Source organism: Scardinius erythrophthalmus (assembly GCF_964197995.2).
Source record: "Scardinius erythrophthalmus genome assembly, chromosome: 15".
Taxonomy (NCBI): Eukaryota; Metazoa; Chordata; class Actinopteri; order Cypriniformes; family Leuciscidae; genus Scardinius; species Scardinius erythrophthalmus.
The window spans coordinates 20717069-20736481 of record NC_138235.1 but is presented as its reverse complement, the minus strand read 5'-3'; the positions used below and the strand labels follow the sequence as shown (position 1 = coordinate 20736481).

General features: G+C 36.5%; 1 protein-coding gene across 2 annotated transcripts in view; it reads right to left on the bottom strand.

Annotated features, from left to right (window-relative positions):
* The window catches only part of ntsr1 (neurotensin receptor 1 (high affinity)), a 56795-nt gene that overhangs the window by 11020 nt on the left and 26362 nt on the right, over window positions 1-19413 (bottom strand). For both annotated transcript variants that reach the window (XM_081386113.1, XM_081386114.1), the window contains exon 2: window positions 17365-17566. In XM_081386113.1, coding sequence (XP_081242239.1) covers window positions 17365-17566 — 202 coding nt within the window. The remainder of the gene's footprint in view (window positions 1-17364; window positions 17567-19413) is intronic.

Here is a 19413-nt window from a genome sequence, read left to right as displayed (position 1 = left end):
TTCAACCAGGTCCTGTACCCGAACTGAGTGAGGCGGGGCTTTAAAGGGGGGGTGAAATGCTCATTTTCACTCAATCTCCTGTTAATCTTGAGTACCTATAGAGTAGTATTGCATCCTTCATATCTCCAAAAAGTCTTTTAGTTTTATTATATTTATAAGAGAAAATAGGCTGTACCGAGTCTTTCCGGAAAAAAACGAGCGTCTGGAGGCAGGCCGTGTGGGCGAAGCCAGAGCCATAGAGAGAATCCGTCGATCTGGGCTTTGTTTATAAAACATTCATCGTCGAAATGCAGGGAACAAACAGTCTACACAACTCGTTTCTGCATCCACTGTTCCTAACGCTGGGTTCTTTGGTAAGCTTTCCCTCCAAAAACACTTTGGAGACACTATGCAGCGCTGCCGATGATTTCCTGTTGAAGCGCGTTGAGGTGCGCGGTTGCGCTTTTCTGGGAGAAATGCTCATATAAGGAGTTCCACTCTGGTCTACGTCATTAGATCCACGGTCAAAAAAAAACCAGCCGAAACTTGTACCAACCCGGAAGTAAGATTTTCGGCACAGAAATTCTCCGTTATTTGTCCAAAATATTTTTAAAAAACTTTGGCCATGTTAAGCATGAGAATCCATCTCTTTAACACTGTAAACAACTCTGAATACATGAAACACCATTGTACCCCCCCTTTAATTCTTGGTTGTATTCATCTGATACGGCAATGCGTAACGTTTTTCTGTCAACTCTGCATAATCCTTCGCGATCGTTATCGCACGTTTGTCGATGGAGCGGGTTCAGACCATACTAAATGTTCTGACCGCAGTTGTGCAGGACAAAGCTCTGAGGACATTAGAAGTTAGAGGGACTGATGGCAGCTGTACAAAGTACACAGGCTACACCGTAATTTTAACATTAAAACAAAGGCAGATAACAGTACAATCGGGTAGGTAGCATTATTTGATAGAACACCGGCACAGTAACTTCATTGATGCGTGGCTAAACAAAGGCTGAGTACCGTAACTCCATTTCTAGCGTTCCAAAACAAAGCCAGAGCCGTAACTGATGTTACAGCCGTTACGGTGTTCTGCCTTTGTTTCTCATGGGGCTTTTGGAAGTTATACTGTTAAGACAATTCATTATTTTCTCGAAAAAACAACGGAATTGATTTAAGATACTTATCCACATGATAAAGGAGGTCTTGAATGTGCCAAAAATATAAATAACTCATTTTCGACCAAAAACGAAGTTACGGTCTTTTGCCTTTGCACGGCAGTATTGTCAAGCATCAATTCACCTCAAGCAAATTCATTCAGCTCCACGTATTGTTTATCTCTCTGTGCCAAAACAGAGAAGTGCTAAAAGCACAGCCATTTAATTTTTTATGGATATAACTAGTCACCAATTTGTCACACAGATGGTGATTTAAGTGGCTGTGCATGTGTGTGTGTGTGTGTGTGTGTGTGTGTGTGTGTGTGTGTGTGTGTGTGTGTGTGTGTGTGTGTGTGTGTGTGTGTGTGTGTGTGTGCAAAAAAAGCAATTAAAAGATAAAGCCCAAGAGAGGGAGGCTGGAGACAGATAAATGTTGCATGGTCTCAGCTTGTTTCTTTTGAAATTCTGTCTCAGTTATCGGGGGTTTCCACCATCAGCAATCACTGGTGTAAGTGTTGCCCTTTCTTTTGATCATTTTATTCAGTAACATGAAAATATTGAACTGTAAAATAATTACAAGAGCAAAAATTGTTGATCAGAGGTTCTCTGCCCCCAGTACATTATAAACTTTTTCCTTTGATAATGTAATATTATTGTAAATCCGCCTCTGCTCGTTTCAGCCCACTGCAGTGCTTTAGGCATTTTGGCTTTAACACTTTGACTGCGGTTAATTCAGATCCCTCACCACCACTCTAAATGATCTAGTTTTCTTTGATTAATTTCATTTTCTCCTCATTCCACCTGTCTATCTCCTTATCTTATCACTAATGGAGCAGTAAACGAGTAAGTCACCCTATATCTGAAATGTTAATGTGTCAGGACAATGTTGGCGCAGAGCCATGGATGAAATTTGTGAAATTCAATCATGAATGCACTTTTGTCTGATTAGCTTTGAAATGAAAAGCTAAATTAAATCATTTGGGTACACGCATGTGTGATATATGTTTGTTTTTCAATAGTCAGTCAGTCTTTATTCTCAAAGCCCAGCTGATCCCATTCCTCACAATAGCTTTGGATTTATAAAGAAACATAAATACAGATCAGCGACAGATCACACAGAAGAGGATTAGGCTTCTACACAGCAGCAAAAACACGGATTGCTTCAGACAGCGCTGTCGACATAAATAAATGTTTACAGCATACAAACACGTTGGTTGCCTACACAATAATGCTGCATTTTTAGTGTGACTCAGGAGCTGAGTGAAGAAAAAAAGAAGCTTTTCTATCTCATGTCTTTGTATCAGTATGTGTTGTTTTCATTTGAAATCAGCAGATGCATAAACAACATTCACAAATGACAAAAATCTTGCCCAGTGCCATGCTGTGATAAGACCTAATTAGTTCTATTATTTTAGGTTGTGAGCATGGTAATTAGGCAGTGCTATTGAGTATTTTGTCCATTAAATTGTGCCCCAACCCACTTTAATTCTTTGGTGGGTTCAGTCTCATTTAGCAGATTAAGACTCATTAACCAACTTGAATTATTCATGTTGCTTTTGTATAGCATATTTGTGAGAGAAACAGAAAATTATACAAAATGGTGTGTAATATCTTATGCAAAGCAATTATTAGCATTTGAAAAGGACCAGAGATGGTACTTCCTCTTCTAAGTCAGATCAACACTTGCTGCCACAGTTCTTGCACAGGGTCAAGATGAGCACCTAATCACATTGCAAGCCAGAATAGATCACCTCTCTTTCACTCTCTCTTACAAAAGTGAATCCATATCTACTTTCTGTCTGTCTGTCTGTCTTGTTGTTTGACTTCGTCTCTCCTAAATGCTGTCCCACAGTCTTATCCCACTTATCCCAATACATTTGTATTTTTTAAATACAGAGTGACTGAGATGATTGACATCTGTCACGTTCCGTTTAATTTTGTTCATGGACTTTCAGTGTTTTTTATCTGTCACATGTTTCTATGTTCATTTTCCTGCTTGTCCGTCTCCTTGATTATCGTCATTATTAGTTCATGTGCGTCAGCTGTGTTTAGTAATTATCCTCTTGTGTTCACTACTTAAGTTGTTCCTTCTCCTGCGCTCCTTGTCCAGTCACCATAATACCTACTGTTATGTTAATGTGAGTTTCCCGGCCTGTAAGCTGATTCTTGAGTGTTATTATTAAAGTGTTGTTTGGATTTCAACCCTTGAGCCTGTTCCAGTACACAACACCGTTACAACATCAAGAAGAATGAGCCGAAACCAAGCAACCAGGCAAAAAAAAAAAAAATAAAAAAAAAAAAAATATATATATATATATATATATATATATATATATATATATATATATATATATATATATATATATATAATTTTTATTTTTTTCTCCCCACTTTTTCTCCACATTTGACTGAGCACCACTGTTATTTTGATATTTATATACTATTTTAGTATTTATTGACAGTATTTTTTACTTTAACTTTTACTTTTGACATTTTTATTAGTTTATATTTTATTTTTTATAGCTTTAATTCATTTTTATTTCAGTTTTAGTACTTCATCTTTAACTTATTTCAGTTATATGGAAGCCCGTTTCCGCCACACTGAGTAAAGAAAAAAACGATTCTTTAAGTCATAATAATGAGAAACTTTCTCATAATAATGACTTACCATCTCGTAATAATGAGAAACTTTCTCATAATGAGAAACTTTCTCGTAATAATGACTTAACTATGGAAGCCCATTCCCGCCACATAAGAAAAAAAAACGAACATAAAAACTCGAAATTATGACATTCTTAAGTCATTAATGACATAAAATGTCGAATTTATGATTTACTAAGTCGAAATTATGACTTTAAAAGTCATAATTATGTGATAAAAAGTCAAACTTTTGACATACCAAGTCGAAATTTTGACATACTAAGTCGAAATTATGACTTTAAAAGTCGTAATTATGAGATAAAAAGTCAAAATTTTGACATACCAAATCGAAATTATGAGATTAAAAAGTCGAAATTATGACTTTAAAAGTCAAAATTATGACATAACTAAATCAAAATTATGACTTGCCGACTGGCACGCTCATTGATCTGACGCACGCGACCCGACACATGATGAATTATGAACAGATTAAGGAGTATTTCGATCGTGGTTTTACAAATGATGAAATTCTTGCCGTACTAGCTGAACGGCATGGAATAGCTCTGAGCAAATGCACTCTAGAGAGGATTTTAAGCACTTTGGCGCAGAAAGAACAAAACGGATGTGGCGGAGGTGGCAGCTTTCATAGAACAACAACTTCAAACATCTGGGCAATGTCATGGCTATAGATGGATGCACCAAAAATGTTGGATGAATGGGACAGTAACTGATAGGGAAACAGTGAGAGTTCTGCTGTATGGAGCTTATAATATGACAATATGATTTGAATTTGAATTGTGTAAATTTGAATTATTTAGGCTACAAGACGTGTAATCTAACAAATTGGAATTTTATGTGGTATTTTAAATAGTTCTGAATTTGATTTCTTTAAACGAATATTGAACATTTGAAATTTAACGAATTGAAATTATATGTTTATGGCTGAATTTATTAGACATGCATTTTCAAACAGCTATTTTTTTGTTCTGAATTCTTAGCCTGCAAATATTCAGTTTTAAAAAATACAGATTCAAGTTTTCAAGATGAAGAAGAAATCCAGAACTTCAAATTCTGGAAAAGTCGAACAGAGCATTTTGGCTGCCGCAAACGCGGTGGTGGTTCAAGAGAATCCGTGTATCTTTCGTTCAGTCGTTTTTATTATTATTTAATATTAAGAGTAGAAAAATGAGAAAACAGCTTGAGTATAGATTTCTAATATTCTAGTAGGCCTAATAGTCCTCTGCTGCAGCAGTTGCACGGAGCTTACAAAACTTAACGCGTGTATTGCAACTAGGCAACATTTTCTCATCAAACAACTAGACTAACAAATGGCTCGGTACAACAGAAGAGCCTAGACAGGACTTTCTCTCTGTGTAGACCAGCAGTTGGTCTGAATTTGCTATAACCTATACTGTAGCCTATTTTCCGGACTGTAGGCTAACGCGTTTCTGTGATTTATTCCAAAGTGACTCAGACATATATAATGCATTTAACGTTAAATAATCTAAATGTTGACTTTCAAAATTAGGCACGCCAAGAAGGCTATTCACTGTATTTTGGTTAATTTTTGGTGAGCACCAAAAATATCTAAAGAGACCGAGACGCGCTAAAGCAGCGCATCATGTTTCCAATGGCATGATATTTTGTAGTAATTTTGAATGTAGGCCTACACAAATAAAAATATAGCATATTTACTGTTTCGAATGATGTCATATTATCTGTATGACTATAAATAACAGAGTCTTAAGTTATTTCCCAACAGTGGATCAAATCCAAGAGATGGCGCAGGCGCATCGCGCTCTCACACAACATAGTATCAGTTCTGGCATTGCTTCATATCGCAGACTGCTCATTATCAAAATAAAACACAGTCAACCAAACATATAAAAAGTTATTCTGCCTAATTTAATTGGTCTGTTGTACAATATAAAGGGCAAGCTGTGCCGCACAGTCCTACTTGTTATTCCAAACATGTCCCTTGCTGTGAAGACGCCGATTTAGCCTATAGGCCTACGTGTATTTTGGGACTCGACTGAATGACGCCTTCTTTATATTAATAGATAGCATCCACATGTTACATTGCAAATATGAAAACTTTTGACTGAATGCCAGATGCGCGACCCTTTCGATTTAAATAAATTTGTTTAGGCTTGGCATTTAAAATAGGCTAAATGTTGTTTGTAATAAAGGGCACATAGGCTATTTTATAGGCTATGCAGCCTATATATTATTTTATTATACATGGCTACTTCTTTTCATTCTTGTTGTTTTCTGCATTCATTTAAGGATTTGTCATACAGTAAGGGAAAGTAAAGGCTACACATAGCCTACTACATGTTAATCGTGTTTATCATGTAAATGTTGTATTTTATTTACAGGTCTTTTACACTATTGCTGAATAGGCTCATATTAAAATGCGTTTTTTTACGACGATGTGACGCGCGCGCGTTTCTCTCTCATGATCCGGTGTGACCTGCACTTGCACTCAGGTGCATGCGACTTATTTTCTGGCAAATACGGTCAGTTAAAAAATGTTGCTGTATTACAAAATGCATAGAGTGGAGACCAATTTGGGCAACCCCCACCCACATTTGGGCTTAATCACTGTTATTATTAGGGGGTCCTTGGAAATGTAGGTGTAGACAAAATCAGTTATGTTTATTTAATAAATATGAACGTCTCGCATCTCCCGCAGACACTAGCCATTAGTCTACTTCTTTGGCCTATTTTTTTTTTAGCTGGCCAATTCTCAAAATCTGTGTGGAAAAGCTGCGGATCGCGGAGAGAACGCACAATGGCTTTGCTTTAGAAGTTTTTTTTATTTAGTTTTTAGTTTTTTTATTATTATTTATTTTGGAAGTTTAGTTGCCAGAGAAAATAACACACAGTTTTGTTTGACATCAATTGATACTCAATATTAATTAAATAAATAAATAAATAAATAAATGTAATGTCAGAGAATGCACAAAGCGTATCCTTTTGAGATGTAAATTGTAATACGTTTTAATTAAAATAAAACACAAGGCCTACATCATAAAACTCAAAAGATTATTTATTTAATATCTCTGATAGTCAGTCTGAATGACAGTTCATGATCGAAATACTCCTTAATCTGTTCATAATTCATTCATGTGTCGGGTCGCGTGCGTCAGATCAATGAGCGTGCCAGTCGGCAAGTCATAATGTCGATTTAGTTATGTCATAATTTTGACTTTTAAAGTCATAATTTTGACTTTTAAAGTCATAATTTCGACTTTTTAATCTCATAATTTCGATTTGGTATGTCACAAATTTTGACTTTTTATCTCATAATTACGACTTTTAAAGTCATAATTTCGACTTAGTATGTCAAAATTTCGACTTGGTTTGTCAAAAGTTTGACTTTTTATCACATAATTATGACTTTTAAAGTCATAATTTCGATTTAGTAAATCATAAATTCTACATTTTATGTCATAATAATGACTTAAGAATGTCATAATTTCGAGTTTTTATGCTAGTTTTTTTTTTTCTTATGTGGCGGGAATGGGCTTCCATACTTAACATCTCGTAATAATGAGAAACTTTCTCGTAATAATGACTTAAAGGAGAACTCCGGTCAATTTTAACATTGAGCTCATTTTATTGTACATTTGGAGTGCTGTCAATACAGAGAACAACGACAAAAATCGGTGTTGCCTACACCGAGTTATTCTATTTTTAAAATTTGCACCCTGTTGACTTCAATGGGGCAATGTTTAAACCTGCTTTTAGCCTCTTAACATCCTTGATGTGTCATTACAAGTGCACAGAAAATGTGAGTGATTCCTTCTGAGTGAACACGAGTGGATCTGACTGCAGTAGATGTAAAAGATATGTATAAAAATGATGTTATTTAAGCCAGCGCAAATACCTGTTTACATCCTGTTTTTCGGTTGAAGTCCAAAGTAGTCGATTGCCGAGTTCACGCGCATAGGTTTAGTTACCAATGATCACGCGCGTGAACTTGGCAATCGACTACTTTGGACTTTAACCGAAAAACAGGATGTAAACAGGTATTTGCGCTGGCTTAAATAGCATCATTTTTATACATATCTTTTACATCTACTGCAGTCAGATCCACTCGTGTTCACTCAGAAGGAATCACTCACATTTTCTGTGAACTTGTAATGACACATCAAGGATGTTAAGAGGCTAAAAGCAGGTTTAAACATTGCCCCATTGAAGTCAACAGGGTGCAAATTTTAAAAATAGAATAACTCGGTGTAGGCAACACCGATTTTTGTCGTTGTTCTCTGTATTGACAGCACTCCAAATGTACAAAAAAATGAGCTCAATGTTAAAATTGACCGGAGTTCTCCTTTAACATCTCGTAATAATGAGTAACTTTCTCGTAATAATGAGAAACTTTCTCATAATAATGACTTAACATCTCGTAATAATGAGAAACTTTCTCATAATTATGACTTAACATCTCGTAATAATGAGAAACTTTCTTGTAATAATGACTTAACATCTCGTAATAATGAGAAACTTTCTCATATGACTTAACATCTCGTAATATTGAGAAACTTTCTCATAATAATGACTTAACATCTCGTAATAATGAGAAACTTTCTCGTAATAATGACTTAAAGGGATACTTCACCTCTGGGAAGATGAATGTGTATTTAAAATAGGTCATTTAAGTAGAAGAAATGTGGAGAAATTTTTGAATTTGGAGCTTTCTAGACTGAGAAAAGCCAGAAAATGTATTTTTGGCTTATGTGGATGAAAGACAACAACTCCCAGAATGCACTTGCTTCGCTGCCTTAGGAGGCCACGCCTACCGGTTAGAGAGCACAGTTGAAAACAACAAGGCTAGCCTAAGTAAGTGATGAGTTTGCCAGGGATTTAGAGACCCAAAATGTCCGGGATTCGGCTTTTGCGTTCTACAGTCGCCATTCATCATGTTTACTGTGGCGAGCAGGACGAGGCTGACGGCCGCGGGAGAACGGCGCGAGGCCGGTGGCTTCATTACTGAGACGCGCCGGGTCTCGCATATCTCACGGAGGAGCGGGAATTTTCTTAGCAATGTTAAAACGCACATCAACCAACCAATCACTTGTTTAGCGTTCATGTAAACACTACAGTCAGATTCACCGATCGGAATTAATTCAGTTAGATTGAAACGAGAGGTGTGCATGTAAACAATGAATGGCGACCGCAGAACGCAAAAGCCGAATCCCGGACATTTTTAACAGTCTCGCCCGCCGGACAAGTCCGGGAAAAGGAAGATGGTAACCCCTACTTACTCAGCTTTCTCCTATTATTCAGCTTTCTCCACAGAACAAGAGCATGCTAGCTTAGCTTCCAAAGAAAGACGGCTGATACTGTGTACATTCTGTGAGTGAGATCCCACCCTCTATGGGCGGGCTGAAAACATGCGGAACAACGCCATCTACTGGCTGTAGTCTTTAGCCTCTGGACAGAAAATCCTCCGATGACGCAAAATGACGATTTTTGCGTCATCGGAGGATTTTTTCCAGACAAAAAATACATAAATCTCTCCTCTCAGGGGGATATGAGGGGGGAAAGCATGGTAATTCGAAAATACTACAGGTTTTCTACTAATACAAAGCTTAATGCTAAATCCTGAAGTAACCCTTTAACATCTCGTAATAATGAGAAACTTTCTCATAATTATGACTTAACATCTCGTAATAGTGAGAAACTTTCTCGTAATAATGAGAAACTTTCTCGTAATAATGACGTAACATCTCGTAATAATGAGAAACTTTCTCATAATTATGACTTAACATCTCGTAATAATGAGAAACTTTCTCGTAATAATGAGAAACTTTCTTGTAATAATGACTTAACATCTCGTAATAATAAGAAACTTTCTCATAATAATGACTTAACATCTCGTAATAATGAGAAACTTTCTCGTAATAATGACTTAACATCTCGTAATAATGAGAAACTTTCTCATAATTATGACTTAACATCTCGTAATAATGAGAAACTTTCTCATAATAATGACTTAACATCTCGTAATGAGAAAATTTCTCATAATTATGACTTAACATCTCGTAATAATGAGAAACTTTCTCGTAACTTTCTCGTAATAATGACTTAACATCTCGTAATAATGAGAAACTTTCTCATAATTATGACTTAACATCTCATAATAATGAGAAACTTTCTCGTAATAATGACTTATTTTCTCGCACTTCTACGCATGCGCAAAGCAGCGGAGCAGAAGGGCGTGCCACACTAGCGACATCCGCTGGTCAAAGCCGTGTAAATGCATCACAGCAAACTTGGCACGCTCTGCAGTGAATAACATTAAAGATCAGTATATGAGACAGGCTTCCATACTAGATAGTCTTTTATTCATTTGTAATCATTTGTATTTTTGTGTATGAACAAGCAGCAACACAAGGGTGATCGATGGATTTCAAATAGACGGAGGGATAAGACAGCACACCTTTCCAAATATGTTTAAGAACACTTCATCTGGAAATCTGTGTAAGGGTCCGTTCAACGCGCTTTTTCATTGCTTTTCTAGGCATACGCGCACTAGACGCTCGCTCTTCTGCAGCGTCTTGCGCATGACACGGCGTTCTAAATTGAAAAGAAGTTCAGCTTTTAAAAACATGTCTCGACCTTGCGTTTTCCCCCATTCCACTGCCCACTTATGTTTAAATGTCCCCAAAGTCATAAACATCTTAAAGGTGATTTCTGTATTGATATCTTCCAGATGAACCTGCACATCAAATATCCTAGCATCTGCAAAATACGTGTTATATTAACACACATATGTGTTACACTTAAACTTGACGAATAAATGTAATATTCCAACTTTAATCTGATAGTTTTGTAAATTCATGTAACAATTTCCATCGGTGTGCACAAGCAGGCGTCCTTCGTTACCATGGTAACCATCCTGCTTCTGCATTCCACTTTCACACCTTATCGTGCACATGGAAAAGTATGGAAGATATAGGCCTACTGATGATGTTATTTAATGATACTACAGATTGCACTTAGTAGATCAAACTGACTTTAATGAAAACAACTGTTTTGCAGAGCGTGCCAAGTTTGCTGTGATGCATTTACACGGCTTTGACCAGCGGATGTCGCTAGTGTGGCACGCCCTTCTGCTCCGCAGCTTTGCGCATGAGTAGAAGTGCGAGAAAATAATTCATTATTACGAGAAAGTTTCTCATTATTATGAGATGTTAAGTCATTATTATGGGAAAGTTTCTCATTATTACGAGAAAGTTTCTCATTATTACGAGATGTTAAGTCATTATTACGAGAAAGTTTCTCATTATTACGAGATGTTAAGTCATTATTTCGAGAAAGTTTCTCATTATTATGAGATGTTAAGTCATTATTACGAGAAAGTTTCTCATTATTACGAGATGTTAAGTCATAATTATGAAAAAGTTTCTCATTATTACGAGATGTTAAGTCATTATTACAAGAAAGTTTCTCATTATTACGAGAAAGTTTCTCATTATTACGAGATGTTAAGTCATTATTACGAGAAAGTTTCTCATTACGAGATGTTAAGTCATTTTTACGAGAAAGTTTCTCATTATGAGAAAGTTTCTCATTATTACGAGATGTTAAGTCATTATTACGAGAAAGTTTATCATTATTACGAGATGTTAAGTCATTATTACGAGAAAGTTTCTCATTATGAGAAAGTTTCTCATTATTACGAGATGTTAAGTCATTATTATGAGAAAGTTTCTCATTATTACGAGATGTTAAGTCATTATTATGAGAAAGTTTCTCATTATTATGACTTAAAGAATCGTTTTTTTTTTTACTCAGTGTGGCGGAAACGGGTTTCCATAGTTGACTACACTAACATGGAGTTTTGTATAGAATGTGCTGTAGTTATATGGCCCTAAACCCCACTAGCCTACAAAACAATATCTTTCTCTGTTATTATAGAATACAGAACATCACCATAACATCTCGATGTCTCACTAAGTGCCTGCTTTTGATCCAGTTCAAAAATGAAAGTGGGTAATTCTGTTTCTGAATTTTAACAAGACTCGTGCAAATTCAAATTCAGTTGACGTAGAAGCGAGTGGAGCCAACATTAGATAAATTGAGAAGAATGGATAAAACTGCTGCCAACACTCTCTGACCCTGTGTGAACCTGCTGGGCACAAGAAAGTGCCCTCTGCAGATTTGCCTAAATTAGTCTTTTAGTCAGCAATTTGCAGGCTCCTTACATCAACCATGGATCACCTCACCCACTCATGCTGTCACAGTGACAGATTAATTGTTTTATAGACAAACTCTGCTAGATTTATCAGTACATGATCGGAAATGGTGAGGATAGAAGGTGAACAACCTATAATGATATATGGAAATTATTGTTTGAAGTTAGGTCAAGTGTGAGAGAACATGCATTTCAGTTGGGAAAACGAACTCCTAAAGGGGTCCTATTATGCTTTTCCACTTTGTTTAACTTTTGTTAGTTGTGTAATGTTGCTGTTTGAGCAAAACAAAAAAAGATCTGCAAGGTTAAAAAGCTCAAAGTCCTCTCCAAAAAATCCACTTTTCAAGAACTACAATGAACGTCTCATTAGGACTACAACATGATTAAATGGTGGATAACATTGTATCTATAATGTATAAGATAAACATACACCTCTGAAACGTCCTGTGAAATCCGTGCTTGCAAAGTCTGTGCGTGAAATCCGTTCTGGATTATCCTCTTGTTTGTTAACAATAACATTGTCAGGGTCTGAATCGAGCTTGAATTGGTTTTAAATTGCTGCCATCCTTTATTTACACTAGAGTAGAGCTCGCGGTTATGGAGGCGTGGTATACATTTCCCGAACACGCGCTAAGCGCTGCCAATCACAACTCACTGGGTCAGCTAATCAATCACAGCACATTTCATATTTCGGAAGGAGAAGCTTAATCAAAAACGACGAGTTACACCAGAAAATATTATTATTACCAGCTATAATAATGTAAAATATGTAAAAAAATTGTTTTTTGAACAATCAAGCATGAAAGCATATTCTAGTACACCCCAAAAACCAAATCAATACTTTGTAAAAGGGCATAATAGGATGTGTGGATCCACAGATTGTATTTTATTACTGATATAACTGAGCTTTTACACATACTCGCACATGTGCAGAAATGAGAGGTGTCTTTCATTTCAATTTTTTTTTTTTTTTCTTGAAGGGGCATTAATTGCAGGATATGGCATACACACCTGCTTTATTTATTTATTTATTTATTACAATCACTTACAGTAGTAATTGGAAGCTGCATTGAAAAATAACTTTGTAAAAATTATAAGGAGACTTGGTTTGAATAGACATGGCACTATGGGATGATAACCGCAAAATCTGTTTTGATCGTTGTGATGACGGGCTGGGCTCTTGGTCGGGCTGTGGCTGATGTATGGATCGGGGGTAAACACTCTAAACGTTTCTCGTTGTTGTAAGGTAATGAATGGCGAAACGGCAAAACTCCACAGTAAAGACGTTATGTTGACTGTTTCAGGCCAACACAGCAATTCTGGCTGCAAAATCCATTTTAGGTCCGGTCTTCTGTCAGCAAGGGTTGAGGACAGGCACACGAAGATGACGATTTAGGTAAATCGTCTTTAATAAGCTTCAAAGATATATCGCAGGTAACAAAAGAAACACAACCGCAAATAGACGCTGATGTAAATGTAGACTGGACACTTGAGAACTGAAACAATATACTTATATACAGATGGTAATGGGGTGAACACAGCTGAAACAAATGACAAATCATATTAGTAACCATGATGATGACATACAAAGGTCCGGAAACTGAACAAATGAAAACAGGAACCAATGAATAGCCTACTAACTAAAAGTCCAAGAAAGTGAAACTAAAAACAAACATAACTAAATATCTATAACATTTATGCCCCACTTAAATAGGACTTAAATACATCGTAATGTTTCACAGACAGGGCTTTGACTAAACTAGGATTAGGCCTGAGTTTATCAATTAGGGCATTCAAGTAGCTTGTATATACATGTTTATTAACGCAACATAAATCATTAAAACATAATGATTTAAAATATACTTTAAGGTAAAACCTTTAATTTGCTTTTAAAAGTGTACTTTGGTGTGTTAAGAAACACTGTCATGAAACTGTACTCTATTAAATACACCTAAAAGCCTTTTATTTCATTAATACGGTATCATCAACAAGTTCAGTTTTTTTTTTTAAATCTAATTTTAAGATTTGCACATTCAATACAATTAAAGGGTTAGTTCACCCAAAAATGAAAATTCTGTCAGTAATTACTCACCCTCATGTTGTTCCAACTGCGTAAGACCTTCGTTCATCTTCGGAACACAAATTAAGATATTTTTGATGAAATCTGAGCCATGTCTCACTCCTCCATAGGCTGCTATGCGACCGAAACTTGCTGGCCCAGAAAAGTTATTAAAGAGATCGTTAATATAGTCCAAGTGACTCCAGTAGCTCAATCTTAAGTATATCAAGCGACGAGAATACTTTTTGTGCGCAAAAACAAACAAAAATGACTTTATTCCACTATTCATTTCCTTCTCTCTGGGCCTCTAGTTGGTTCGCGTAGTGTTTTTGCGCAGCGCGTCTGTGTTACACGTCACCACGTAGGCTCACTATTGGCCGACGCCGGTCATGTGTGTGATGCGTGATGACGTGCAACACAGACGGGCAGCGCAAAAACACTACGAGGCCCAGAGAGAAGGAAATGAAAAGTGGAATAAAGTCGTTATTTTTGTTTGTTTTTGCGCACAAAAAGTATTATCGTCGCTTGATAAACTTAAGATTGAGCCACTGGAGTTACTTGGACTATATTAACGATCTTTTTAATAACTTTTCTGGGCCAGCAAGTTTCGGTCACATAGCAGCCTATGGAGGAGTGAAACATGGCTCAGATTTCATCAAAAATATCTTAATTTGTGTTCCGAAGATGAACGAAGGTCTTAAGCAGTTGGAACAACACGAGGGTGAGTAATTACTGACAGAATTTTCATTTTTGGGTGAACTAACCCTTTAACACACTACTTTACCACAAGGGAAGGAAGTGATGACTATACATTTTGACGATATAAAGCCCCTTGCTTTTGTCTTTTTGTGTTTGAAATGCATTGCAGTGTAACTGCATTTTGTCATGAAACACTGCATTTCATGTCGTGTAGTTCCCTCAGTCCATTAAATTATTCAGGTTACACTTAGTACCCTTAAGGGGCTTCTGGCAGAAAATCACATCAAACGGTCTCTTATGATGCAGTAAATTAAATGAACAGTAATGATTGTCTCCCCCATGGTGCTGACAGCTGCTGTGAGAGCAGTCAAAAGTCTTACACCGGTACACTGACCCTTTAATGGAGGCTGCAGTCAACTGGCAAAACAAACTAACTCTGGATTCTTCCCCGGTGTACATATCTCAACTGCATCTCTAATGGAAAATACATGTTCTCCCTGTTTAAGTGATTTAAATGACTTTGTAAATTAAGTTAAATTGAATAGCTATGGCATATCTTTTTATATTTTCATATTTTTAGCTTCCGTCTTTCAAATCATCCCCTTGTTAGACCAGCACAAAACATTTTCTAAATCCAAACAACAGGATAAAAATCACTGAAAGTGCTGTGTGAGCAAACATAATTTTCACTGCACACATACAGTATTCAGTTTTCTGTAAAATAAAATAAAAAATATTAGTGTGTAGAGAAAATAGCTGTTTATAAAAGCAAGACAGTGTACAGAGCCCTGCAGTGTATTCTGAGCATTATAATAGGTGTTGTTTGTGACTCAGCCTTGTCCCTGTATTATCTATGAGGATATAAATAAATTGCTTTTAGTTTTCACTGTTTCACTTTGAAGAGTTTATGGTCATATTCAACCATAGAGAGACTGCATTGGATTAAATGAGAGAACCAGACTCTTATTAACGTTCTGTTCATTGATCAGTACACACACACACACACACACACACACACACACACACACACACGCATTCTCCTACAGAATGAAATCAGATGGCAAGTGTTTGTTAAAGGTTTCGACATAATCTCTTTAATAGGGGTAAATTGAAGCTGTAGCTTCAAAAATGGAGTAAAAACTAATATTGTGAAATATTATTTCAATTTAAAATAATTGTTTTCTATTTAAATTTATTTTAAAATGTAATGTATTCCTGTGATGGCAAAGCTGAACTTTCAGCATCAGTAGGCGCATTTCCATTAAAGATTTGCGCAAAACGCAATTTTTTTTACTTCTTCTAAATATCGATAAAAACTATTGCGAAATGACTGTATTTCCATTAACCGATGTTATGTGACTAAAACGTAATTTTTTTTCTCGCGCAATAAGTCATTCCAAAAATCATGGCAACGGACGTTGGTAAGATTATATATATCACAGCCACCGCACTAGACATTAATATTATTAATGGAAGGAAATGTAAGCGTGTTATCCAAGAATTAATGGCAAGGAAAGACCCTTATACTGTGAGCGGCTCATATGAGGTGTTTCTGGGTTTTTCTCACTCATTTCTGCTTTGAGGTCTTGATTGTGGCATTTCTTTGAGGTTTAGAATCCAGTATTTCTGTCATTCTTTTGTCTTTTATGAATTTAATAAAGTATCGTATTCTGTCCAAACACACCGTGCCAAGTCAGGTGACTGTAAATGCGCAAAAACTGTTTCCATTGCAGTTTTGCGAAATATTCCTTTTTCGAATTGCCTGAACAACCACCTCATGCGAGCGTAAAAACTTTTTTGCGATAAATGGGAGTTTTTGCGAAATTGACGTGTTTCCATTGGGCGTATTTTCAATTCGCAATTTCAATTTGCGCAATTTGAAGGGTAATGGAAACGCGGCTAGTGTCACACGATCCCTCAGAAATCATTCTAATGTGCTGATTTGCTGCTTAAGAAACATTTCTTATTATTATAAATGTCTAAAACCTTGTGCTGCTTGATCGTGAAACAAACCGTGATCGTGAATGATGAAAACACATTTAGTAAACACCAAGAACGTTACAGAGCATGAAACTTCAACACAGGACCAAGAACAGACAAAGACTGAGGGTTTAAATACACAAGATGATGAGCCACTAATCCAGAGGTCTTCAATCCTGCTCCTGGAGGGCCACTGTCCTGCAAAGTTTAGTTCCAACAACCCTAATCAAACACACCTGAATCAGCTCATCAAGCTCTTTAGAATTGCTTGAATATTCAAAGGCAGGTGTGCTGAAGCAGGTTGGAACTAAACTCTGCAGGACAGTGGCCCTCCAGGAGCAGGATTGAAGACCTCTGCCCTAATCTATGAAACAATGAGTAACTAAGGAAACATGAACTAAACACACAGGAACTGAAACACAGCCAAAACAAGACAAAAGAATATCAAAATAAGAGTCCTTGAAAACAGACACATAGGGAATTGTGACAGTACCACTGTTGGAAGTCCACCACCTCAAAAGTTGATCTTATTTAATATATTCAGTGTTTGACTCCTGTATACTACTGATTGTATGCATACATTGTAAATTAATTTATAATATTATATTGTACACTTGAAAAAACATAAAGGTACTCACGCAGCACCATGACTCCATGGCGCATTGATTGGGCACGGTTGGGTTCAACAGCGACACTAAGCATGGTAGCATTGCCTCCGATGATACAGATGCGATTGTCCTGGGCAGACTCCCGAAACATGTGCAGCAGCTGACTGGCTATGACTCCATTTAATGCGGAGATCAGTGCCATGGGAACCACAAAGGACAGGAAGGCATTCACCTTGAGGAGTTATAGGGAACAAAGGAAAATAAAAGTGGCTTTTACTTTTATGATGCTTTTTTGTTTGACGCAATGACTGGAGAACTGCACAATTCTATCTCCATTTGACAAGACCAGCTAGGGAAATGTGTATGATAAAAGCCAGGAAGTCATTTGGATCGAATTTAAATTGTATCTGAATTTTTATCCAAAGCAGGACTGCAATTATTTAATGCATTCAAGGTATTCAGTACATTTTATAATTTCTTGGGAGTCGAACCCAAGTATGTCGAATAGGCCGAAGGTTTTTTTTTTTTTTTTTTTAATCAGTTGTGTGTACACAGCGTCATAACATTTTTTGATTTATTCTTCCACCTGGATAAGAAGGTTCTCTTGATACCTCTTAATAAACTCACCCCAAAATGCACACACACATATGTTGGTTCACCTATCATTATGAGGACATTCCATATAGGCTTAATGGTTTTATACTGTACAAACTGTATATTCTTTCCCCTTAACCTAAACCTACCCATCACAGAAACCTTTCTGCATTTTAACATTTTTAATAAAAATAGTTTAGTATGTTTTTAAGCCATTTTAATTACAAGGACTCAGGAAATGTCCCAATAAATCACATTTACGTTGTAATACCAGTGTAATACTGTACCTATGTCATTTATTACTGCAAGGTATGCAGGGCTCTTTTCTTGAACTGGTCACATTCCTAGATCTGTCATTAAACTGGTCTTTTGTTCCTTTCTTTTTTTTTTTTTTTTCTCCTTTTTTTTTTTTTTTGCTGTTGCCAAAGCAAGTTAATCTCATGTGATCTGACAATCTGCACTGCATGAAAAAAACTGAGATTAAGCCAAGACTATTGAAATACTCCTCAGCACTAATTTAGAAGAACATAGTGTTGGTTTAAGCAGTCATGTTAAATTGGTGTTGGAACAGATGACTGGAGTTTAAGAGTCCAGCACTGTTCCTTCCAGACTGAGAAACATAAAAGAGATCAGAAGGAACATATCAGAAAACCACTGAAGGGAAAGAAGATGTGAATATTTAGAGTATTTTAATGAGGAAGGTCAGAGATGTTAAAACTGACCATGGGAGGAAAAAAATATATTTTTTGGCTTGTTACTGCAAGGTTGAACCAGAGCTATTAATTAGGACTAAAGCAAACACTTTTTTTTTTTTTTTTTTACATTACTTTAGGAGTTTGAAATAAAAATTGTGAGTATGTGTTTGTGGTACAGCCGCGGATCAGTTACACACTGCAAACGCAGCATATGTGAAAGCACTATAGCGTGTGCTGCTCCTGCACCGCAACACCCATAACATACTTTATATGCATTACTTTAGGAGTTCACTGGTAAGAGGATTTGGGTGCTAACATAGCTGTGTGTTGCAAAACGAACAGAATATAATATTATAATGATATATATATATTTTTTTTGCACCTGCCTGCATAACTGCCTATGACTGCTTACAGATTTAGTTCTACTCACTTGAAAGTGCCCTGAAAAGACTTAATTTGGTCATAATTAATATTAGGTCGGGTTTCTATGTTGTTCGCATGGTTTCTATGTTGTGACATGAAAGCCAAGTATGGTAACCCATACTTGGAATTTGTAAGTCGTGGGTATTGAGGGTGGAAGAGGTCGCTGTTAGTTCACTTCCCCCCACCTACATTTTCCTGCCGGTATTGAGAATTGAGCCCGCAACCTTCGAGTTAAGTCTGACTTTAACCATTAGGCCACGACTGCCCCACAGAGGATGGGAATATCTTGTCTTTAATGAGGAAAGTCAGAAATGTTAAAACTGTGTTAAAGCATACAAGATGAGACCAGTATGCAATTATCATGACA